Source organism: Podarcis tiliguerta (genome assembly GCF_965153285.1).
Source record: "Podarcis tiliguerta genome assembly, chromosome: 13".
Lineage (NCBI taxonomy): Eukaryota > Metazoa > Chordata > Lepidosauria > Squamata > Lacertidae > Podarcis > Podarcis tiliguerta.
The window spans coordinates 22,095,122-22,120,191 of NC_139546.1; the positions used below are offsets into that span (position 1 = coordinate 22,095,122).

General features: G+C 40.8%; 1 protein-coding gene across 1 annotated transcript in view; it reads right to left on the bottom strand.

Annotated features, from left to right (window-relative positions):
• NPEPPS (aminopeptidase puromycin sensitive) overlaps window positions 1-25,070 on the bottom strand; it is a 78,721-nt gene that overhangs the window by 15,660 nt on the left and 37,991 nt on the right. The window contains 11 exon segments of the mRNA XM_083408520.1: window positions 1,270-1,333; window positions 4,948-5,057; window positions 8,525-8,585; window positions 10,090-10,194; window positions 10,427-10,591; window positions 14,199-14,313; window positions 18,192-18,225; window positions 18,331-18,427; window positions 19,768-19,968; window positions 21,847-21,954; window positions 23,962-24,083. Of these exon segments, the coding sequence (XP_083264646.1) occupies window positions 1,270-1,333; window positions 4,948-5,057; window positions 8,525-8,585; window positions 10,090-10,194; window positions 10,427-10,591; window positions 14,199-14,313; window positions 18,192-18,225; window positions 18,331-18,427; window positions 19,768-19,968; window positions 21,847-21,954; window positions 23,962-24,083 (1,182 nt within the window).

Consider the following 25,070-nt stretch of genomic DNA (forward strand, 5'->3'; position numbering starts at 1 on the left):
ATATGAGAGCTTAATCTGCTCAGCTTAGAAAAAGAAAGGTTGAACAGGGACATAATTACACTCCACAATAAAAAGGTAAGTAGAAATAGAAGCAGTTATAGATAGCTGCAGATATAAGGCTAAAAGCTGACTGTTAGCAAATATACTACACTTGATCTTAGCCAAAAGGCCGAGAAGCGAATATAATCTTGAAAGTCAATGAATGTTTTGAACTAGTGAGAGGTATGACGCTCTGGAACAGTGAAGATAGCTTAGTTTAAGAGTATATAGTCATGCCTCCTTCACCGGATTGTCTGTAAGATAAGGTGAGTTCTCTTACTTCTCTTCTTGAAAGGGAGTACCACAATTAGCAACAGAATATCCTCTAAGTTCCTTCAGGTCTTTCAAACCCAGCGTCTGACTGTTCTATTTGCCACCAGGTAAAGTAATCTCTGCATCCTCACGCAGGAGGAGCCAGTGGCTTGTTTGCCTTTTTGTTATGTGCTTTCTCCTGGAACACATGGTTTTACATCAGTAATCCGGTGCTATTTGAAGAAGGGGTGGCTAACCCATGGCCCGCCACATACTGGACTCCAGTTCCAATCAGTCCTAGCAGCATGGCCAATGGTCAGGGATAATGAGTTTTAGTACAGCAAAATATGGAAGTCCACTGGTTAGCTACTCCTGCACTAAAGGCTCCTTCCTGAAGTGGAGCTGTATCTTGATTACATGCACTGATGACTCTGCCGTCCGGCACAGATAATGCTAAAAGCTTTTTTTTTTTTTTTGTCCTTTCTAACTGTGATAAATAAGCACTCAGATATCTACCAACTACATGCCTAACAAAGGCTAAATATGTGATTTGTCAAATATGTGTGGCAACGGAGCAGCTGAGTGCAGTATCTGCAATATTGAATCCATTCTCCACTAGAGTTCCATGTGCAGGAGGAGGGGGAAACACTGTCTAAATCCATTTCTACTGCCTTCCAGAAATGTTCTGGATACACATAGGCACTGAGTACACATTGTAAAGAAAATTTAAAGGCAGATTACAATCTTCCTAGTTAAAACATGCAGACTGTAAGAAGGAAAATAATGAAAAACTAGAACTTCAGGCTTAGTAGTTCATTTTTATATATATAAAAAAAGATCAAGTTATTTCAAACATCTAAATCCTAAAAAGGACACCTGCCTGCAGAAACTGACAGTGCAAGTGCTGTTTCCCAGAATGGTTGGTGTCACGTACAATATGGTGCGCTGCTTGGCTCCTGCTATTAGCCATCGCCTTACCACTATATGGTCCGCTGGCACAGAATTTCTTCTGGACTAGCTTCAACACTTTTTCATCTTCTCGCTGGAGTAGAGAACAAGAGGCAAGAATAGTATTCAAAGGTTTCAAATAAGATCATATGCCCAGAACCCATCCAGCTATGAAGGCCTCATTCCTTGAATTCACAGGCCACATTAGGCTGGTCAAATGTCCAACATGCTGAGCTGCTACTTCTTTCCCAATTCTCACCCCCCTCTGTTGTTGCCCTCACATTCCCACATACCTTTTTTCTGTTGGTCCCAATGATCTCTGGTGCCCCAGTCACAGCTGCCATGTTTTCTTATGACACTGTATTGTATCACATATAATATAGCATAACCAGGACTGGGTTATCAGTGGCTACAGGTTAAGTAGGACAAATGAGATTCTAGCAAGACAGATTAGGTAGTCTGGTTGCCTGGCAAAATGTGGCCCTGGCTCAAGCTGATCCATGGTTCAGTTTAACAAACTTAAATTCTACATCAGGCCTCAGGCCTTGAACATAAGAGGACATAATCAAATGCGTTTGGATGAGGGTCTCCAGTTAAATAACTATTCAAAGCCTCTCATGCAATGCTGCTAATAAGACTTCAGGGATCTAGAGGACCAAAATATAGACTTTTATGGCTGAATGGTTTTCACCACAAAAACTGAAGTTTCTATGCTTAACCACAACCATCCCGATGATTATTTGAGGAGTGTTGTGACTTATAAATGAAGGCAACGACCTGAAAGATGGATATGGAAGAAAACACATCTGAGCACCCTGCTGAGTAACCAAAACCCCTTCTCATCTGGGATTAGGGGGCGGTGCTCCCAAACCAATAACTTAAGTGCCTTATAGCACCCTTCTTTTCAAATGAAGCAAATTGGCCACAATTGATAATTTGTCATATTGTTGTACTATATGACTCTATGACTTTATGTTAAATTACAATTGTTTTAGAGGAAAGTCATACCAAAACTTGGAATAGTGCTTAGGTCTCAGTCCTTAAGAGCATGAGTCATGACACAGGAAGTTCCTGCTGCAAATCTCAGCCCAGCAATGAAATCACTGGAGAGCCTTATGAGGCACTTTTCTGCCCCTAAAATAGCATTTGCAACATGGGACTTAAACTGGCTCCCTTTAGAGAGTTACGTCTAATGAATACAGAAGTACTTGTAATTTGGAAAATGTTGTATAATGTCACATTAATTAAAAACGAATATGGATATTCTTCTAGTAAAGGTAAAGGGACCCCTGACCATTAGGTCCAGTCGTGGTCGACTGGAATTGCGCACTCATCTCACTTTATTGGCCGAGGGAGCCGACGTACAGGTTCCGGGTCATGTGGCCAGTGTGACTAAGCCACTTCTGGCGAACCAGAGCAGTGCACGGAAACGCCGTTTACCTTTCCGCCGGAGCGGTACCTATTTATCTACTTGCACTTTTGATGTGCTTTTGAACTGCTAGGTTGGCAGGAGCAGGGACAGAGCAAAAGGAGCTCACCCTGTTGTGGGGATTCGAACCGCCGACCTTCTGATCGGCAAGTCCTAGGCTCTGTGGTTTAACCCACCGCACCACCCGCGTCCTTCTAGTGTTTAGAAAATTGAGGCTTGCTACACCATTTACATTTCCCATCTTCTTCCCACACCCGAGTCCTGTTTTCTCAACCCTCTCCCATAAATCCTGCCCTCTACTCTACTGCTTCATCCATTCTGTTTTTAGTTGCAGCTCCAAGTAACAATTTAGGATAGTTTCCTTCCTGCATTTACAAGCTTGTTATTTTTGGTGGGGAAGACCCCAAACACAGACAAAAAAAATCCTTATCTAAGATTTTGAAAGTTATCACAGCAATGCACTGTTAAAAACAGTCTGCTGCACAAAGCACTGGAGGAGCAAGGGCATTCTAGGAAAGCAACTCATTCATCTCACACCTTGAGCACCTGCTATTCTTCCTCAGAGGAATCAGATGCAGGGGTGGGGCACAGGAGAAACAGAATTAGGGACATTCTTCCAAATGGACTTCAGAATTTGGAGAATTGTCCACAAATGGAGAAACAGAGTTTGTGTACAGCTTACAAATGGACTTCAATGGCAAGTCCAAATTAAGACACAAACCATTTCAAAGCTGTACTGCCTAGGCTCCCTTATTATAACTGCTTTCTAGAGAGCAGCAAAAATATTTCTCATCTGGCTCCCCCTCAACCTCATTCTAGATTTTGTGTTATTTAAATTGTTTTCATGTTTTATTTATAGACATCCTAGGACTGACAAGCAGGATAGAAATGTTTCAATGACTAAAATAATCTGTAGGAGCATTACTGGTTGTTTAATAAATTGGTGAGGCTCATTTGATATCAGGACAAAACTGACCTTTGGTATCATTGGCCCAGCCCTGTGGAATGTTCTCAATCAGCAGATGTATTCTTTATTTGCTGAAAAGTTTGCTGAAAACTTTTCTTTGCCACCAGGCTTATGTGGACAATTAAAAAATAATAATTCTTTAATAATTAGCTGGTATCTATTTTAATCTTTCTAAAAATTTGTATTTTATTGATTTTAAGTTACAAATAAATTAGATCTAAGAAAGAAGAAAATGGCTTAATTTTTATGTGTTTTTTATTGCAAATCGCTTTGCTATTTTTAAATGAAATTACGGCATGCAAGCATTTTAATAAATAATTTTTTTTAAAAAACACCTCAGAAAGAATTTGCCAACTTTGTAATCAGCAAGGGACTCTAGAGCTGAGGTTTTTGGTAATCCATGAATCCATGTAAACAGATGCACCAAACTGTATCAGTAGTTTTGATGCAGCATTCAGTGTTAGGAATTTAAGACTTTCTGGCTATGAAGGTAACTACTGAAAGTTCATGTGAGCAATGCTTAAGCAAGAGAAGGAGTAGCTGAATCCAGGTGTGAGGCTTCAGTACCCTGCATCTTCATTCCTCATTTGTTCCAGAAATAGAACACAAAAATATACAGTATTAGCTTGATTTGCACAATTTACCCATCATTGGATTTTTAAGTGCAGAGTATATAACCATCAGTATTATCACCAATGTCTACACTAACTAATCAATTCAGTTGCTCCCACAAGTGATGCTAGGAAAATCTGCTTGCAAATCTGCTTTATTTGCATAATCTATCCAGTTTAGTCAACCATTCCAATTAGGAATACATTTTCTGCCTTTGCCATCTCTAAAATATCACAAATTTTATGAAGCCTTCAATATCACAGTAAGAACATGTAAATTCAATGTTTTTGAAATTTTGACTCATTTATTCAACTTAGATGCTGGTGACGTGTGAATGCACGTGTTGTGTTTGACAGAAAATGCGTAATTCAGGCATCAAGCTCAACCATGGTTCAGGAAGCCTAAGTACGGAATGGCATGATGTCTGCAATAACACACTACGGTTTGTGATCAAGTTAGAAAACTAGAGTTTCTAGTGTGTACACAAAATACTATTCAAGCTAACTAAGGTTTGGTATAATATTTGAACTGACAAGCCAGATGTTACAGCTGCTGTTCCAGAGGGCCCTTTCCAATACAGAAATGGGAGTGACGAGCAGATGGAAAACAAACTGGGATTTGTGTCTATGTTTGAAAGCGCAATCATTTTGCATGTTGTCTCAACTGAGCCACTATAAAAGTAAGAAAGTAATATACCTACCTGTTCTGCCTCCACATAAACAAGAGGAAACCCCATTTGCTTGGTCCATGTATTCATCACAGCAGCAATAGGTTTACCACTCGATTGTTCCAGGCTTTCCCAAAGATCCTCTGTGGAAGGGGGAAAAAACTCGCATGAAAATGCTCCCCCAGCTAGTAAGCAGCTGCAGTTTCATTAATACCAACACACAATTCTCTACAATTCTACTGCTGTTAATAATTTTAAAATAATTTGAATGCAAAGAGTAATTTCCAAACAATTTGTTCACAGCTCCAACAAATTCTTTTGACAAGGCAAGCAGCCATTACTCCCATGAAACCAATGGGGGGAAAGGGAGTGAAACCCTACAGGGGGATTTGCTTCCCTTGTCCAATCTTCCTAACCACCAATCTACACACAGCTGCAGCATCAGGACCCTCTCAACTCAATGCTGCTGCCACGTTCAAACCTCCTACTTGGAGCCAGTGAGAATACCCCAGAAATAAAAGTTATCATTACGGCAATGCAAATGTTTTTGGTATCACAGTTTTAAGCTATGACAGCACCCCAAATTACTAGGCCCATGTTTTCTAGGGATGTGCACTTAGAAAAAATGTTTTGCTTTCCACTCATTATTATCTCAACACTTTGACTTCACCCCAATAGGCTCGCTCCTCCATTGTCTTCTGAGACAGACGGATGCTAACAACGATTGTCTTATTTCATTTGTTTTATTCATTTCTTCTTTGTTGTGGTTCTACACTGATTGCAATGCTGATCCAGCCTGTTTTCTGGTGCCTCCATTTCTTAAATGAAACCCAAATATCATGAAAACTGCAGGTGCTTTACAAAGATTGCAGAAAGGGTTCCCAAAAGCTATTATGGGGTGCCATTCTCTAAACTTCCCAGTGCTTTATGCTTCAGACTGGACAGTTTTCATGTCTTGCCACTTTTAAAAGACTCCAAGATTACCTCATCCCTGGCCTCCTACAGAATATTCCCTTGATATATCCTTTGCTAAGCAATGTAATGCCATGTGCATGCTGATCTCAGGGTCTTCTCCACATGGTTTCTGGCTGCTCCAGAGCCAGGAAAAATAGGCTGGCTCAAATCCAGTGGCTCTCTCTTGTAGTCCTGATGAAGTCAGTACTTTGCACGTGGTGAAAACAAAGGCTCTGGATTGGACCTATAAAAAGGCGCACAGTCCGTGCAGTGTGCTGAGCAACTATTAGGAGAATTGCCTGCAGGCTGGAGATTCACTGGCTTCTGAATTCTCCCAGTTAGAAGCTGCCCAAGGGGAATGGATTGCACTGCCCTGTTTCCCTTCCTTTAAAGGTGGGTGGGCAAGAGGGAGGTGAAATCCAAGAAGGGGTTGAAAAGAGGGAAGTAATCAACGCACCCTGAAACAGTCCAAGGAAGAAGTAATCTGGGGGGAGGGACCAGTTAAATTGCAGAAAAAAACCAAGAAAATTCAATCCAAGCAAGGAAAAGGAAGCAGGTGGAAAAAACCAACACCCCACACGTGTTCCACTCACTGAATTTGTTCAGTGCTGAAGACAGGGATGGTCTGGAAACTATGGGATGACTCCTCCCCGCAAGATAGCATTGACACATGACCCTGCCTGATCAATCAGAGGAAGAGCATCCCAGCATAAAGGCTGTCCTCCAGGAGCCTCTGGGGAATTAAAGGATTTTGCTTCTCCCATTCAGTTTTGTACTTTTCATTCATTTCTCTCAAGAGATTAATTAGGAACTAATGGTTTTGTTTTAAATTTCTTTTAGAAATGAATACACATCTGTACTAGGATGGATCTGGCTATTGCTTTGGTTTTTTATTTAAAATGTATCACTACACACTGAAGTTACTTATAGAGGTTCACAACAATTAAAACAATATAAAATCTAAATTAAAAGGCAAATGTAACACTGAAAATAAAACAGCAAAGCAGCAGTTAATTCCCATAGGCCAACTGAAACTGAAATACATTTGCATATTTCTGCATCTGCAGATAGCAGAGTTATGACCAGTTAAGCCTGCACTGATCAATGAATTATGTTAACATGGGTCTTAAAAACTGCCAGGAGTCCCACAAAATCCAGAACATCTCGTATGGGTTCTGAAGTGCATCAGAAATCTCTTCTCAGTCCTGTCTTTCTGACTGCCAGTGACATTCTGGAGTTATTTGGCTGTTCAGTGTTCATTGATGCTGGTCTGTCAGCAAGAAAATAGGCTGCTGCCAGGCTGCTTCACAGCTTGTGCCAGGAATTCTTTGATTATGCTTCTTCCTGATCTCACTTGGGCTTCTCATTTGTTTCTCTTTGTCCCTTCTGTGAGCTTACATTCTGAGGCGGTTTGTGTGCCCAGACTTCATTTCTGTTTCCCTGCCTACTCCCATCGTTCCACTCTGGCTTCCCTAATCCCAATTCTGTCCAAGCAGCTAGGCTGCTTGTGTTCTAGCAAGTTCCTGAGAAATCGGAAACTGTGTACGGGTATGACTTGTCAATGCACAAAAGAAACAACTCAGATCTGTTAGGGAAAGCGCAAGTTCAAGCTGACAACATTTAAACCCTTAGTTAAGTACTTAAATTCCACTTATTTCAAGAGAATGTAGTTTTGTGCCTCAGTTCTCTGTAGCCAATATATTTCCCAAGGAAGTGGGAAATTACTGAAATGTTGCAAAAAAAGAAAGGGGGGAAAAGATAACATCTGATCTGGCTTTGAGTTGCCATACACCTGCCAGTTACAATCTGATGGAAAATAACTGCTGCCAGAACTTCCTCCTTTCCCCCCACAAATCCTTTTGCTTGAAGAGAAGCTGGAATGCAAAGAGCCACACAACTTGTTTGCAACACCCAATTGAGTTTTGGGTTTGCCTTGTTAGAAGGAAAAGACTCCATCCCCCAGGGGAATCTACTTATGAAATGGGAGGCGGCAATGAAACGACAATTTGTGATATGGCTTGAGGTTCTGCTGCTCAGGCAAAGCTCCCTTTAAATAATGTCAAGTCCTTGAGCAAGTCAAAAGCAGCTCTTCAGATTGATGGTCAGAAACACTACTGAATACTTGGAACAGTAACCCAAAAAAGCATCAACAGGGTGCAATCCCTCCCTTGGCAGAGAGGTATAGTTTCAGCTCTCTGTTCTGTACAGAACCAACCATATGACTGTATTACATATATTAAGAGCAGTAAAAGCAAAATGAGCTTCTTCCCATTCTATCGTCTATTATTGATTTTCAGACATTTAATTCATGTATGATCATGGGGGGTGGGGAGTTAGCAGAGAAATTAATAGAAGATCAGCTTGTATCTGGGTCAGGAAATAAATAAGCCACGTTTCCAGTTCAGAATCTGACCTGGGTTTTCCCCAAAGTAAATTTAGCCTATTACTACTGCAAATTTCCAGATGGTCAGAGAAAAGTACTGTGAGAAGGATCACACACTCATACAGATATAGTTTGATAGGAAACACTTTGCTGGTGAACATCCCTGCATTTCAGGCAGAAAAAAATTATCACTGGGGGGGGGTGCAACTTCTCTGTGTAATGTAATGTTCTGGCGACAACAAAAGAGAGAGTACAAACACAACAGCCAATTACCTGTAGCTGCATTCTTATGTTGAAACTTGGTAAGGTAGAGGTGCATTCCTTTCCGGAAGTCCTGTGAATGTAATATTTTTATTTTGTTAATATAAACAACTTCAAAATTAGCTTATCACTGGATGGGACTGGAATGTAACATGTTGTTTTCCACCAAACTATTTATCCTTTTCATGAGCTAACAGGTTTTTTTTGGCAAAACCATATTAAATTTGTGCACCATCCTTGAACTCTTCTAGTAGCAGGCAGTCCCTTAAAACTGGCATATTGCTGAGGAACAGAGTCACAAGCTTTTGCAACAGGAATTCACTACTTAATTTAAGAGTGCTGGAACATGTGAAACTAAATAATGTGACTTTTAGATAGGCTTTGAGCCTCTACACTATTAAGCCCCAATACCAGTTTTTAGATCCTTCCAATCCTGTGGCAACTCCTAACCACTTTAACTTAACCTTTCTGCTGCTCACAGATATTTTGTGCTATTTGCAACCATTCTGATGCATTAATGGTTGAAAGCCAGTTGAAAAGCATTCAAAAAACATTTCAAAACGTTTTAAACATTAGTTGAAAAATAAGGAACCTTGAAATTGCAAAGTCCACTTGGGCACTTAAATGGATAGTCTGATTAAAATCAGTATTGAAAAACTTTATCTGCTTTTCATTTCATACTATAATAATTATTCTTTCACTGCAAAATGCATTTACAAATGTCTTTTAAAGTGGTTAATTTTAGAACAGCCATATGTGAGCAGCTTTTTGGAATACTGAATTAAGGAAGATTAAAACAGTGTTAACAAGGCAGTTTCAATATAATTTTAATGATTAAAAATGACAAAATTGAAAAGCATGAAGTCTGGCATTGACTTGGAATTCAAATCATACATACTACGCCATAAAAAACAAGAGGCGTGGACAGCAGGTGAATGCAGGGTGCCTATTTACATAATATGTAAAATTGTGACTTGCTCTTGTGCCCCACGTGTTGATTCTACACACCAGAGAATTTTGGGAACCGACCCAAATCCAATTCTGGGAACCAACCAGATCTTCCAAAAAGTGATTGAGAGTAAGAATTTCAGCTTAAGGCAAATAAAGATCCTGGGTTGCGTCCAGATGTATGGAGCATATTTAATATTAATAAGGGTCACAATTAGCCACATAGAGTAATGGAACCAACATCGAATCATAGAATTGTAGAGCTGGAAGGGACCCCAAGGGTCATCTAGTCCAACCCCGTGCAATGCAGGAATCTCAGGTACAGCATCCATGACAGATGGCCATCCAACCTCTGCTTAAAAAGCTCCAAGAAAGGAGAGAGATATACAGAGATAGGATCTGAATGTCAGATGCTAAAGACAAAGATAAGGAGAAGGCCACCACTTTCATGTTTTGCTGCTCAACTCCCAGAGGTATCTTGTTGTGCAGCTGCTGGAAACAGAAAGCTGGACTAAATGGACCTTTGCTTGATCCACCAAGCTCCTTACCACACAACCCTTTCTACATAAAAGAACACAGGACATCCACAGTTACCCTAGATGTCAGTGGCAGTAAAGTTATAGATTTACCTCATCCCCAACGTAGTCATGTAGCATTCGAATTACTGACGCACCCTTGCTGTAAGAGATTGCATCAAATATTTCATCTACTTCAGATGGATGGCCCACATTGACCTGGGGTGAGAAAGGCAACAAGGCATCAGAAGACACCACATTTGATTTGCATCTCCAGTTACAGATATACGAAGCAGTGTTAAGGTAACTAAGTCATTTAGTCTCTAAGATAAAGCATTCTTGGTTGCTTTCCTCCGGCGCCCCAGCTCTATCAGAGGAAGAATTTCTAACAATGAGAGAGCATGCGACAAAGCATATGAAAACTCCACTGATTGCAGCAGTTGGCACTCACTTCAATAGGGTGACTGTTGTCTAAGGCATCCAGCTCCTGAGCTCGTGTGTAATCGGCAGAAACAAATTGTGTCCAGATATCGTATTCTGGAAAACAATGGTCCACACAGAGGTACTCAATCCAGGATGCAAAGCCCTCATTGAGCCATAGATGGGTCCACCATTCCTACAAAGAATTGAGAAAATTGCTGATACTAAAAGCAGAGCACCAGAGCATCAAGATAAAAGGACAAGGAGTTGCCATTGGTCTCTGAGATCTCAGGTCTCCATCACTGAAACCTCTGATTCTCTTAGAGATGTGGAACTCCTTACTAACAGGTACAAATATTGTGCAATTCTGTGTACGAGGAGAAAAAACACAGAACTCGGCATTCTATAAAATAATGTCTTTACAAAGCAAGTTTCTAGTCCCCACACCTTAAAAACTAGGAAGACAACGCATGATGAAATCTCAGTAGCAGCCCGGGGGGGGGGGGGGGGGATGCAGTATTGTGGGGAATAAATCAAATGGGAACATTCTCTATCAGCCACTGAAGGAATGCCTTTGTTTAGTAGGCTAAGATTTTTAACAGAAATGGGAAACACAATACAAGTGAAAGCTGCAACACAGTAACTGTTCTCTGTGCAGAATGAAATGTATCAAGTAAGAATGAACCCCACCAGTGGATAAGAAATAACTAACCGAATTCTACATAAACTCAATCTGAATTTGATGTTGGGGGGGGTAGGGGGGAACAGAAATTCCCACCTCTATTGCAGCTTCAAGTAGATCAGGTTTCAAGGTAAAGTTCTAGGGCTTCAATGCTCAGAAGCATTACCAGGATTAATGCAAGTGAGGACAATGATGAAATCCAAGCTAACCACACTTTTCAATTCCCCCTCCCACCACCTAGAAAATATTCTCCTTTTACACATTTTTGTGGTCTTTGAAAGTTTCATCTAGGCAGTCAGTCAGCCGAATGCAGGCCTGCAAGGCAAACTGAGCAATGTAGCAATAACTGCTGGTCACGTGATTTGCAGCTGAAGGGAAGAGGGTTAAAAAATCCTGCCTCACCACCCCTCTTAGCACCCTGCAACTTCAATGTTCAATGTGTTGTCTTTCAAACCTATGTTTGCAGATACTAGAAATGGGCTTTTTAATTTATATTTTAAAAAAACAGCTGAAATTCTCAGAATATTTGAACATATTCTGTTGTTCTTTCAAGGAAACTCAGAGAAGCTTCTAAGTGACTTACAGGCAGCCTCCCATGCAGACCAGGGCAAGACCTACTTATCTTTTAAAAAAACTGTCCCATCTTATGGTCTTAAACCAGTCTCTAGATGAACTTTACGCATGTATAATTCAGAATGCTGGTTTATAGAACCCAGACAAATTTCCGTGCTTTGCACAGTGGCAGTACTGTAGCCCGTGAGGTTAATCTGATGCGTGATTATTGCTAATTGGGGATACAGAGTCAGCTAGGGGGTGGAGAAAAATAGATTTACTTATTTTTTAAGAGGCATAATTGAAAGAATAGAAAAGAAGACAATGCAAGACATTTGTCCGCAAAATCGAAAATAGACATTACAATAATACCTGCTTGATTAATGTGGTACGAACATTGAATCTCACAAGCTAAAAAGTGGTGCATACACTATTCCAAATAGAGACAGGATAAAGTGTGAACTGCATGAGCCATGTGCACTATTGTTAGGCGCACAGTGCATGAAACTCTACCAGTGCGGCCACATTCTCAAGTACAACTGAGAATCTTTGCAACTGTAATGGGGAAGAAGAATGCAGGAGTTTTATTTAGGGATTGAGAACCAATAGAATTATTGGCCAACATCTCATGCCTTTTCATCCTTTTCTGTGAAAAGAATCTCATTAGCTCAGGACCGTGGTGCCTGCTGAAGTCTAACACTAGCACACCAAGTGTGATGGAACCATTTTCTTTCTGTGGAAAGTGTCTGTACTTATCACCAGCTAGCCATGCCAGACATGCAAGCAAAAATAGTGTACTGAACTCATGCAAAGAGAAAGAAAAGTTGGCACACAAGTTGCTGGGCTTTAAAAAAAAAAAAGGGGGGGGGGAGCTACTTTGATTTCATAAATGCATTTGAAAAGCCCATAGAGTCAGGTGAATACTGCTGCATGCTTTGGTACGGCTGAGTTTATTGAAAAGGTCAGCTCTCTCCAGAGTCCCTCCTTCATTTCATAGAAGAGCTGGTTAGTCACACAAAGCTGCCTCTGCCATGTTTCCAACTGCCCTGGTGGCATGTCAACTGCTAAAAATATGCCACTGGTTTTGTGAATAATGTTTTTCCATTTCAACAAGTTCTACTGTAGCAATGGAGAGGTCATGTAACAAAGGAGGAAAGGTGGCCTTGCCAGTACCAAAATTTAAACTGAAAAGAAAAGAGGTTGAACTTCCCTCTCATTTGCAAGTAAAATTATCTTGTGGGCACCGATTATGGAGACATTAGGAGGAAAAGAAAGCTATTCCCCTAGCTTTTAAGGCAGGGATGGGGAACCTTTATCCCTCCAAATACTGAACTACAAATCTCATCAACCTGGCCATGGTGAATGACGCTGATGGAGTTGGGAGTCCGAACAATATAAATAAATATTTGTAAACCACTTAGAGATTTAGTATTAAGTGGTATATAAACATATGAAATAAATAATAATCAAACTGGAAGGTCACAGGTTCACCATTCCTGCTGTAACATATGGAAATTCAACAAGCACCCTGAAACGTCACAGAGTAAAATCCTTTTCCACAAGTGGATATTACTTATTGGAGTCGAATGTTAAGTTTATAAATAGGTCTGTATTCAGTGATTTTACACTAATACCACTGAGGTATAATTGGCATCTAACTCAGCATCCTAAGAATTTCAGCCCCCCACATTTTTAAAAGATTTTACAGTGGTACCTCGGGTTACATACACTTCAGGTTACATATGCTTCAGGTTACAGACTCCGCTAACCAGAAATAGTACCTTGGGTTAAGAACTTTGCTTCAGGATGAGAAGAGAAATCGTGCGGTGGCAGCGTGGGAGGTCCCATTCGCCAAAGTGGTACTTCAGGTTAAGAACAGTTTCAGGTTAAGAACGGACCTCCAGAACGAATTAAGTACGTAACCAGAGGTACCACTGTATAGCTGCAAAGATAAGCTTGTAAATGTGTGGATCACCCCATATGCCAGAAGAAGCATCAGTTCCCTTCATAGATCCTCTCCCCATGGATACTAATTTTAGAATTATGAAAAATATCTGCAAGTCTGGTGAATTTGCAGATTTGCACAAATCAGAAGTTTCTGACCTGCCTAGACTTGCAATGGGTGAGGGGGATCATAATGGTATTTGGGTTAAGCAGTTAACGCAAGTGTGAGGTTTTAACCTTATTATTATTTATTTAATTCAATGCTTTATTGTGTATTATGGCACATTCTTTCGCATTGCCGGGCATTGTGAATCCCAATCCTAGAGGGGAGCAGACAAAATGTTCAATGGTAGTGCACAACGCTTCTCCCTATAGCGTCTCATGAGACAACCTGTGGGCCGCATCTAACCCACTGAAAATCTCCAGGTGCTGCTGATGCCCCAATACTGCTGTTTTTCCTAATAATACTCTGCGTAGGCAGACATGCACACTTGCAGTACCATACGAAAACATGAGGCATCTGCTGTGACCATGAGCAGATACACTCAGGACAAGTAATAGGTGGGGAACTGAGTAACCTTGATGTAAGCCCAGAGCAAGGGAAAGTCAAATACAATTTTTGTACCATAGTCACAAGGTTCCCAAACCACTGGTGAGCAAGTTCATGGCCCACGACGAGAGCCACCCATTGGCGGGAGGAGGAACAGGAGTTTTTGGGATCTATCAGCAGTGCAGTTTCCCTGTGTATGAGAAAGAACAGAGACTGAAGCAAGGTGACTTAGAGAGAAAAGCACAATTTTTGAAATCAATCAAGCTATCAAACTCATCTAAACAAGAGTGCTTCATGCTTATAGGTGAAAACAGCAAGGTTAACATTTCATATCTGCTAGGATGCAGCAAAGAGTACTTTTCCTCAGAGGGAAAGGAGGGAAGACAGCACCATCACACCTACCCCTCAAAAATGCATCTCATTTAAAAATAACTGGTCTGAAAAAAGGCAGCTCAGCAAATAACTTTCCTCAGTTACACGTCAGTTTGTTGTGTTCATTTCATAAATTATCACAAAGCTACCAACTATTTGTTCAACCCCGCAAGAGTTCACCAACAAAAACTCTCTACAAAAGGACCTATTATATAATGAATTTTTGGATTTGGGATGTTTTACTAATTGGCATAACCAAAGCATGGAAAGAGGCTTCCAGGTCATTACAACTCCTAAAACTCTGCAACTCTCCAGACCTACTTATTAGGACCCCATTATCCACTCTTAGCTAAAGCGTTAACATGGCTGCTCCACAGTAACCTCCTGATGCCTTGAAATTTGCCCCACATTAATGAGACTGCAGTTGCCATGTTGAACGCCAGAGATATAGGTGCCAGTATTCCGATACTCTGTGTAACAGGGACCGAGCTAAAAGGGTGGGCTCTATTATTATTATTATTATTATTATTATTATTATTATTACTACTACTACTACTACTACTACTATTATTATTTTAATGCTATTGCTGTGTTCTTTAGCTCAGTGCACGCAGGGATGCAAAAGAGGAAGCCACAGATCTACAAGGCATGACTTCTTTAAAATGAGGCACACAGAGTGAATAGAAAAGCTTACTCTAGAACTGACACACAGAAAAAGGATACAAGGTGAGTTGTGCTCAGGGGCACTACCACTCCACACCAATACGTTTCAAAGTCTCCTAGTCACACTACCGGGGAATAATTTTTAAAAGGGCTTTTTCAAGAAAAGACTGGCAGAGAAAGGAAATAAAACCCAATGATCACATGATTGTGTACAAAAAAGTAAAAGGTCTCTTATGGTCCTTGCAAAATTGTTTCTGGTCTACACCTCTTTTTTTCCAGTGGGAGCAGTGACAGGCTGGGCAAATGGCCAAACTATGTTCCATCTGCTCTATTTGAACATTCATTTGGTTAGCACAGAGCCATCGTAACAAGGGCTGCTACAATTAAATAATCAGTTAACACTGACTGATTAAACTGGGGTAGATTTTTAGTCACTCAGCAGATTTTTTATAAATTTATTGTTTTTTACAAATGCTTTGAAAAATGGCAGATGGGAAATGCTTTTTATGAATGAAAGTTTGGGAAATGGTGGGAAAGGAACAAATGATTCTTTTTTCTTTTGTCCTGAAAGCCTTTTACAGGGATGGCTGGTCAAGAAAAAATACAGTATCTACATAGGGGGGAAACTGCTGTGATTCAATGGTCAAAGATATAGAAACAGTGGCAACTGGAGAGGAAGTCAGAGACTTTGTGTTATTATAGCCTACCAAATGCCTTCTGATGACCTGGGCTAGAGTTATTTTAAATCAAAATATTTTAAAGGGCATACTTGCCATAGCTGTACCAAATCAGAAAGGTGGCGGTACAGTGAGCTCAATTACCACTAACCATTTTGCCCAAACTTTCCAGCAATGGTGGAAAGATGTTGGAGACCACCAAAGGTCACAATGATTTGCGTGGGAGAGGGAAGGATTTCAAAATTTCAAAAATAATTGGCAATCTGGACGAATGGGGTTCAGTCCACAGAAAGATAGGGCACTAGAGTGTTGTGATATAAAGAAACCTCCCTCTGTCCTCACTGTAAGATAAGGCCCACCCACGAACCTGAGGAGTTTGCCTGGCAGCTTGAAACAATTTGGAAACAGCAGGATGGGTTGAGAAAAAGAATGCATCTGCACAGGCCCAAAGACTGCCATAAATCTGGGGCGAAGGCGTTAGGAATGCAACAAAGATAGATCTCAGATGGAGTGTGAGTGAGTGAGTGAGTGAGTGTGTGTGTGTGAGAGAGAGAGAGAGAGAGAGAGCTAGGCAGCAAGGAAAACTTGGTATACTACTTTAGAACTACAAGTTGAACTAAAAGTTGTACAAGGATCTTTTCTAAGTGTATAATGCAGAGACTCATCCCCACATACAGTTTTTCTTCAACTGCAACCCTCATTCCCCTGCGCAATGCACCTACAAGCTAAGGATGACAGGGAGAGTTTGGTTAGAGAATTCCTAACAAAGGAAATGCCCCCATGCCATGCGTTATCTTTCAAATGAATTTGTGTCAGCTGCCCTAGCACCAAATCCCCAACTGCTCTTTATATTTGTAGTTACAAGTTAGAAGCAGTTTTATATGAAAGGAAGGACGCTATTCAAGGAATCTGCTCATGAGACTGGTCTTCAATGCACTATATGTAATGCTAGAATATGCATGGGCTAATGTGGTTCTGGAGATGTATTGCTGGAAAATTTGTTAAAGGCATATGCAGCCCCTAAATTACTTGAGAATTACCATATTTTCCCACCTATAAGACGACCCATGTATAGGACGACCCCTATTTTTGGGGACTCAGATTAAATAAAATGGGGGGAGATGTATCTGTTTATTTTTGACCCTAATTTTTGAGGGGAAAAACCTAGTCTTATACACAGAAAAATAGAGTATATCTTACGAAATGCACACTGTACGCCTGCTGTTTGACATTTTTGCATAAGGAGCTTATAACTTTTTAAAAATGGGAATCTCCAAATGGACAAAAACCATACAGAATTTTTTTTCCACTTTGCAGCTACAAAAGTTTACCTGCTCAGCTTGAAAATAAAGTGAACTTCCCATTCTCTAAATGGGAGCAGGGCAAAATACTGGTGTGCTCTTGACCACAATTAAGTTAAATATGGAAGTTCTGATACTGACCATGATTATGGTTAAGCAGCATTTGAAACCAACTTAGAACTCTGAATTCAACTCCTGATCAGCTAACCCTGCTTAGCCTCGAATATAGTGAGCATCAATGTCAATGGAAGTTAACTGTGGTTGAGGAGAAGGGTAAGTTCATTTCCGAGAAGAGGTATAGGAGAAAACACGCAACTCGCAACTTGTTTATGATATCTTAACCACGGTTATGAGAGTGGTAGTGCTCACTCACAACACAAAACCACAGTTTGAGTATGCGGTCTTGTGTGCTCCCCGTCTACCCTCTTCAATCACGGAAGATTGGAAGACTTTGCTTCTGCTTTCAGATACATGCATTTTCTTGTTGTGTCTAAACTGACAACTGTGGATGGTGCTAGCTATGGTTTACTGTGGCATACACATATCACTAACAACAGCCTGAAGTTGGCTTGTTTCAATAAACTTTAGTTTGTTTGTGTTCAGACAGAAATAGAAATTGGCTACTTGAAAATGGAAGCAAAAGCCTACAATGTCATTGTGGCCATGATAGTGCAGAAGAGGAGAGCATATGAGCCGTAACTATGGAATACTAAACTTTGTGTTGGCATTATGTGTGATTGTAGCTTGTGTCTGCATTGGGCCCCAGAAGGGTGGGAGAAGATACAAACAAAGGATCTAAATGAAAGGTGCTGCATTTTTAAAATAATGTAATATTCTTGAATACTGTGGCTTTATAAAGCTCTACTTTTCTGAGGGATATGCTCAAATACCTATTTTTGTGGAAACTTCAACTTGCGCAAAATGGAAAATAATTTTGAGGAAATTACCAAACAAGCCCAAATCATTACAGCTTTCTACACTATATCTGATAAAACGTGGAAAAATTAGTCAACAAAGGACACGGAAGGGAGGAAAGACAGTATTTAACAGCATACCTATAAGTAACAAGGCCCCAGTTCTCCATGGCACCTTTATAAAATAAATACAAAGGTTTATTGATATTGATACACACAACCATCTCCTAAAATGTTTTACAATTCAAATAAAACTCAGAGGTAACACAAAATACTTTACCAGCTGCAAAGTCTGCAATAGCTATGAGATCAATTTTAGGGAGAGGGTAAGGAACATTGAAGTAATCCTTATAAAAAGGCAGCGTTTTAGCAGCAACCTAAGGGGGGAAAGCAGAAAAATGATAGAGAGCATGGTGTGTTAAGTCAAAATAAAGAAGACCTGTTAACTGACTTTAAGACATTGTGCTTTAACTTTTACTCCTAAGCCAACTGCAGTTGTTGTTAAAACTATGTCAACACCGGCCTTTGCCAAATCTACACCCACAACATGTTTACATAAAGGAACACACGTGTTCTGATGAATATCTGCAAAAAAGAGAGGCCTGAACAAATTCCAAAACTATCTAAACCCTGCACCAAAGAGGACTTAATGGTTGCCCAGGGGACAGGCATAAGGGTTTTAAAGCCATTTTATCTGCCCCCAGGGACATACCTAATCAAATTTGAAGAAGTATGTGTATCCACAGTTTTACCCATAAGGAAAAAAATGTTTAACATAAAATTCACAATTTATCACTTCATCTCTTCCCCAGCTCCACCCAATCACACAAGCTGTAAATCTCTGAAGCCTGAATAATTAGGTGACGCTAAAATATTGTGGAGCTAACTATTTATAAGTTGTTAAGCTTAGGTGACAATGTACGCCCTACTTCCAACCAGTGCCTGGAAAACAAAGTTCCCCCTGCCACAGCATGAACATCAGAGGTTGCCCAAGTCAGGCCTTATGCAAAATTCATCTAGGCCAGGCTTCCTCAAACTCAACCCTCCAGATGTTTTTGGGACTACAATTCTCATCATCCCTGACCACTGGTCCTGTTAGCTAGGGGTCATGGGAGCTGTAGTCCCAAAACATTTGGAGGGCTGAGTTTGCCTATGCCTGATCTAGGCTAATACAGTGCAACCTCGGTTTTCGAACGTAATCCGTTCTGGAAGTCCGTTCAACTTCCAAAACGTTCGGAAACTGAGGATCAAAGGGCTGTCAGCAAGTTCAATGAGGAAAATTGAGAAACACGCCTCGGAAGCCGTTCAACTTCTAAGGCATGTTCAAAAACGGAAGCATTCACTTCTGTGTTTTTGGCATTCGGCTTCTGAAACATTCGGCAGCTGAGACGTTTGAAAACCAAGGTTTGACTGTGTATTGTCTACACTGACCAGCAGCAGCTCTCCAGTGTTTCAGACATGGGTCCTCTTCAGGCTTACCTGAAGATGCCAGGGATTAAACCTGGGACCTTTTACACTCAAACAACCATGTGTATTGTCAATAAGCTCCCTGCATTAAACAAATGCATCTAAGTTTCTTTCTTTTTTTAGATTTTCTCCAATTTAACACAGGAATGGCAGCTAAGCAACTGAAGCAAGAAAGTGCAAATAATATTAAAATATTTCAAGTCAAAAGCAGGTGCACTGTCAAAGTTACTGAAAGATATGGAAGCTTTACCTCTAATGCAAACTTTCCTTGTTCTGCTTTGCCAACTGGAGTGTAAACACGGACTAACACGCCATCAGTGGACCTGGTCTCAACGAAGTCATATTCTCCAACCACAAAAGCAACGAGATATGTTGACATCACAGGAGTTCGGGCAAATTTCACTTCCACCAGGTTTTCATCATCAGGGTAGGGCCTCCGATCAGTGACATTCTTTCCAAGGAAAAATGTTTGGAAGAGACTTGTTAGATTGGCTTTGAAGCGCCACCAGATTTCACGAGATTGCAGGAGAGATCTGGGCTGGTATTTCCTGTGCTATTTTGCAGTATCAAACAGATGTGTGAAACGAGTCTCATTAACCTGCTCTTTTCCTTTCTGTGCAGTTTCCCTAATCTTGTTCTATCATATCCATCTCCTTGCTTTCTGCCAAGCTGCTCTTCATTACACAAAGGGAGGGGGCAGTAGGGTCCACATCTCCAGTTCTTGTTTTACCCATTACCAATGCAGCTGGGATGTAAAAAAGGTCATCAAGACAATTTCCAGCCTCTGTAACCACCAACATCTTAATTTCTTGATCCTTGTACTATTTAGATTGCCAACTACTATCCTGCATGCTCTTGCCTCCCCACCCATTTCCCCCTAGGTTGCTGTATGCAGCTGGGATGTAAGAAAGGTCATCAAGACAATTTCCAGCCTCTGTAACCACCAACATCTTAATTTCTTGATCCTTGTACTATTTAGATTGCCAACTACTATCCTGCATGCTCTTGCCTCCCCACCCATTTCCCCCTAGGTTGCTGTTAACCATAGTTCAGTATTATTTCTACATCAACCTTGGTCAGAGAGTTGCTGTAAACCAAGAATTCTAAGTTTGCTCAGAACCACACTAAACAGGCTTGCAAACCATGATTTATGGCACGTGAACTGAGCTAATGGTTTGAAATAGACAGTATTCCCTGCTCCTCTGCCTGCAAGATAACAAATGGACATACAAGCTCTTCAGGCTTAGCTTGGAAAAAGGAAAGAACCTCCAGGGGCTCAAGAAAAAAAAGTTTATTTAGCCCAAACAAGTTCTTCCTCAGGGGCACGCTTGAAGATTTGTTTCAAGACGCATTCAAGTTTTTAACTAGGGTTAAGTCAACAAACCATGATATAATACCAGAGGTAACCATCATGCCTATTTATATACAATGACCAACCATGGTTTCGCTTTACATGAACAAGCCACAAAAGGCCTCAGTCTCTCATGCAGTCTTTCTAGCCACCAGTCTTTCATGCACAGTCATTTCTATCTACTTCCTCATTCTCTGAAAATTATAGCTTAACAGTTCACTCATATAAGCTAACTAGTAAGAAAATAAACCATTTCGGGGTGTTAAAGTCTGAACACACACATTATATCATACTGAGTCTAACACACATATAAAAAAAATAGTGTAGAAGAAATACACTTAGAAGTATTGGGTTTATTTTGTTTGTTTTTACATCATATATATATGATTTATATATACTGCTATATCATATATATATGATATATATATACTGCTTTATTGTAAACAGAATCCCTAACTGGTTGTAAAAAGAATTTATCATACTCATATTAGACCCACTGAAATTAATGTATCTAAGTTAATCATGTCCATTAATTTCAAACGGTCTACTCTAAATGGTGTTTGATACAACCCATTGTCTTAGATCTTCTTGCTGGCACTGCCACAACTACAGTATCAATCTACATTTTATTCATTAAACACTTGCCTTTTTATCAAAACAAAAAAATGTATTTTATTAAACACAAACTAAACAGGACAAAACAAAACAAAACCTGGAGTACAGTTTGATAATGACATTTGGTATAGTTAAAGTACACATAATGGTAATTCATTACTAAAGTAGGTCTCTCCATAGTGAAGCTTGTGTCGCATGCAGTTGTAACAACAGTGCTGATTTGTTTATATAATCAATTAATAGTGACCACATACTTAGAAATTTATCCTCCTTACAATGCCCATTTATTACTCTGCTGGGTCAAACATTCAGATAATGCTATTTCCCACACACAGGTAAACCAAGATTATAAGTAACACTTACCATATTTGACAAAGCTACCCTTTCTTTAGGAACCACCAATGAAATATCAAAAGTTGCCTTGATGGCCGGCTCATCCCAGCAAGGAAAGGCCCTACGAGCATCTGTAGCCTGAAAGAAAAAAGAACATTAACTAGCCAAAGGAGGGTGAATTTCTGACAGTACCATGCAAGAACAGACCTTAAATCCAAAAAGGTACGTTTTCCAAGTAGAATACAGTCTTTAGATAACCTGGACAGAGGAACACAGAAATGCACTGCAGACCAACAGCGGGGAACATGAAGGCAAATGAAAAGAAAGATCCAAGGAAATGAGAGAAAAAAATACAGGTATTCAAGAAGCATGCGCAAAACTACACTGACAGCCATTAAATTTGAAGAAGACCGGAAGCATAAAATTTGGAGAGGCATAATAATTCTACTTGGCGGCTCTTGTATTTTCCTTCTATTCCTGACGGTTCCTATTAATAAGCTCTTTTCTATTGTTTATTTGGTGCAGTAGCAGTCAGTGAGGTGGTACAAGCAAGGCAAGCCCTTGTCACCAGCTTGTTGCAGTGCTGTTACTGCTTCTTGGGAGGAGTGTGAGTGAGGTGAGCAAGTGCACTGCAGGTGCAGAAGCAGGAGAGTCAGATTGGTGCTGCCGCCACACCCACACCCCTCCCCTCTGAGGAACTGGCAGCTATGCTCAGTATTTGGAAGCCAGGTGAACAACACCGCCCCATGGACTGCTACTCCCTTGGTGTACAAAATTCGTTTCAATCCTTGTCCTTTCAATGTGAGGAAGGTTATTAGGAAGCCGTTTTACAGACACAAACAAACAGACACAGCTTGTAACTTATTCAGGGCCAATCAGGCCTTGGTTCATCAGCCAATCAATGACTGAAATAATTCTTCCAAGGTTTAAATCAAAAGCATTATCCACTTATTCCACATGGATAGTACATGCATATCAATTACAAAAAAAACTGTACAGTTTCTGGTAAAGGGTCAGAAACCAGGCAGGGTTTGAGGTGGGGCTTTTCCAGTAGACTTCCTACCTCACCCCTACACATACCGTATTTTTCGCCCTATAGTATGCACCTAGTTTTTGGGGGGGAAATAAAGTAAAAAAAAAATTATTTCCCCCCCAGGTGCGGGGCTGGGGCCGGGGGAAGCCCGAGCTTCCCCTGACCCCAGCCCCCAGAACAGGCAGCTCTCCGCAAGCCATGGGAGCCCAGCGCCGGGCTCCCACGGCTAGCAGAGAGCTGCACGAAGCTCGAAGCCTGGGTGCGCTGAGCTCAGTGCGCCCAGGCTTCAGTATGCAGGCAACTCTCCGCAAGCCGTGGGAGCCCAACAAGCTGGTGACTAGCGCCGGGCTCCCACGGCTTGCAGAGAGCTGCGCGAAGCCTGGAGAGTGAGAGGGGTCGGTGCGCACCGACCCCTCTCGCTCTCCAGGCTTCAGCGAAAGCCTGCATTCACCCCATAGGACGCACACACATTTCCCCTTCATTTTTGGAGGGGAAAAAGTGCGTCCTATAGGGCGAAAAATGCGGTAACCAAATGTTAAATCTTCGACAACTCTTTCCATCTCCCAGGCTTCTGTTAAAAAAATTAAATATTGGGGAGTGGGGGGAGAGATACACAGTTTACAACAAGGACTATCAGTGAATTTTAGCCCTTTCCAAAATACTGTTTATTACCTAAGGCTCTACCAGCTACTAGATCACAGCTGCTTCATTGACAAGAAATGGAAACAGGTGGATTTCTAAAGAGGCAACAGCAAATTAGCTACAGCTAAGAAAGTACAGTGGTACCTCGCAAGACGAATGCCTCGGAAGACGAAAAACTCGCAAGACGAAAGAGTTTTTTGTTTTCTGAGTTGCTTCGCAAGACGAAATGTCTTGCACCTTTTTTTTTTAAACCGCCAATGCATTCCTACGGGAAACCGTCAATACGCAGTGGTGCTTCGCAAGACGAAAAAACTCATAGAACGAAAAAACTCGCAGAACAAATTAATTTCGTCTTGCGAGGCACCACTGTACACAATTGTCTTGTTAGAGACTCTAGGGTACATGTACAAGACATGCTACTTCCAATGAAAGTATAATGGAAATGGTAGACAACAAATAGGAGTCCATACCTCAAACTGGGTAACAGCAGCGTAGCGAATATCTCCAGAAGGGGTGGTGTATTTACTTCGATAGAAGCCTTTCATTTTATCATTCAGCTCTCCAACAAAATCTATTTTTAACGTCCCCATTCCTGTGATTAAAAAGAGGAAGACAGTTTATGAAGACTTGCTGTGTGGATGTGCTCCATCCAGAATATTCAAATGGGCAAGGGTGTTTGGACTATTTGGAATAACTTGTTTCCTCTCCAAATGCCTTGAGATGCAATATGTTTCAAGCATATTCCAATTAAGATGCAATTTATCTAGTGTAAATGGCACCTCCTCTCTTGTTGCAGATCAGGATTATGTGGATTAATGCAAGGGTGCTGTGGTAAGGATGCTAGGGCTGGGAGGTTAGGGATTCACAACCTTAACACCATCACTACATATTAATACAGCAAAACCAAAGTGTATGTAGAGTCCAAGCCCTGAAGACTTCTAACCTAGATTAGTTAAGCAAAGTAGGAATTTGGACTTGGAGACAGGAGGCAGGGATGGAACTAGAGCCAAGTAGCAGTGAAAAGAGCTTGTCATACAAGTCCTGGGCAACTCAAAAAAATGTTTTGCTGCAGAAGCATACCTAGAGGAAGAACACAACATGTGAATAAAGAGGAGAACTCTGTTGTTCCATGTTAAGCTATTCCACGGCATAAGATGGCAGGGAAGAAGCTGAAGTCACACACAGATGAGCTGAACTCAGAGGAAAGCGTATGATGTATCACTTAAAAGCAGAGATGGAAAACAGAGCACAGAACTCTGAGGTGCCCGTTTATCCTGGCATCTAAAATGTTTGATAACAGCACAAGAATTTGGGGTTGTTTTTCCAGGCCTGAGTGAAGGTTTAAGTTTTAGAAGCTATTCCAGACCAGCAAATTAGATACCTGCTGATTAAATATCATGAGTAAAATTTGACCAGCATTCTGGATTTTTTTTGGGGGGGGGAGGGGAGTAGGAATAAAACTGACAATGCCATCTTTGTAAGTTGCCGAATACAGTAAAATAATGTCTGGATCAACCTATAATAATTTGTTTATAGAGCAGAGCATTTAGGAGCTTTGTTTTTTAAACTAATTTTCAAA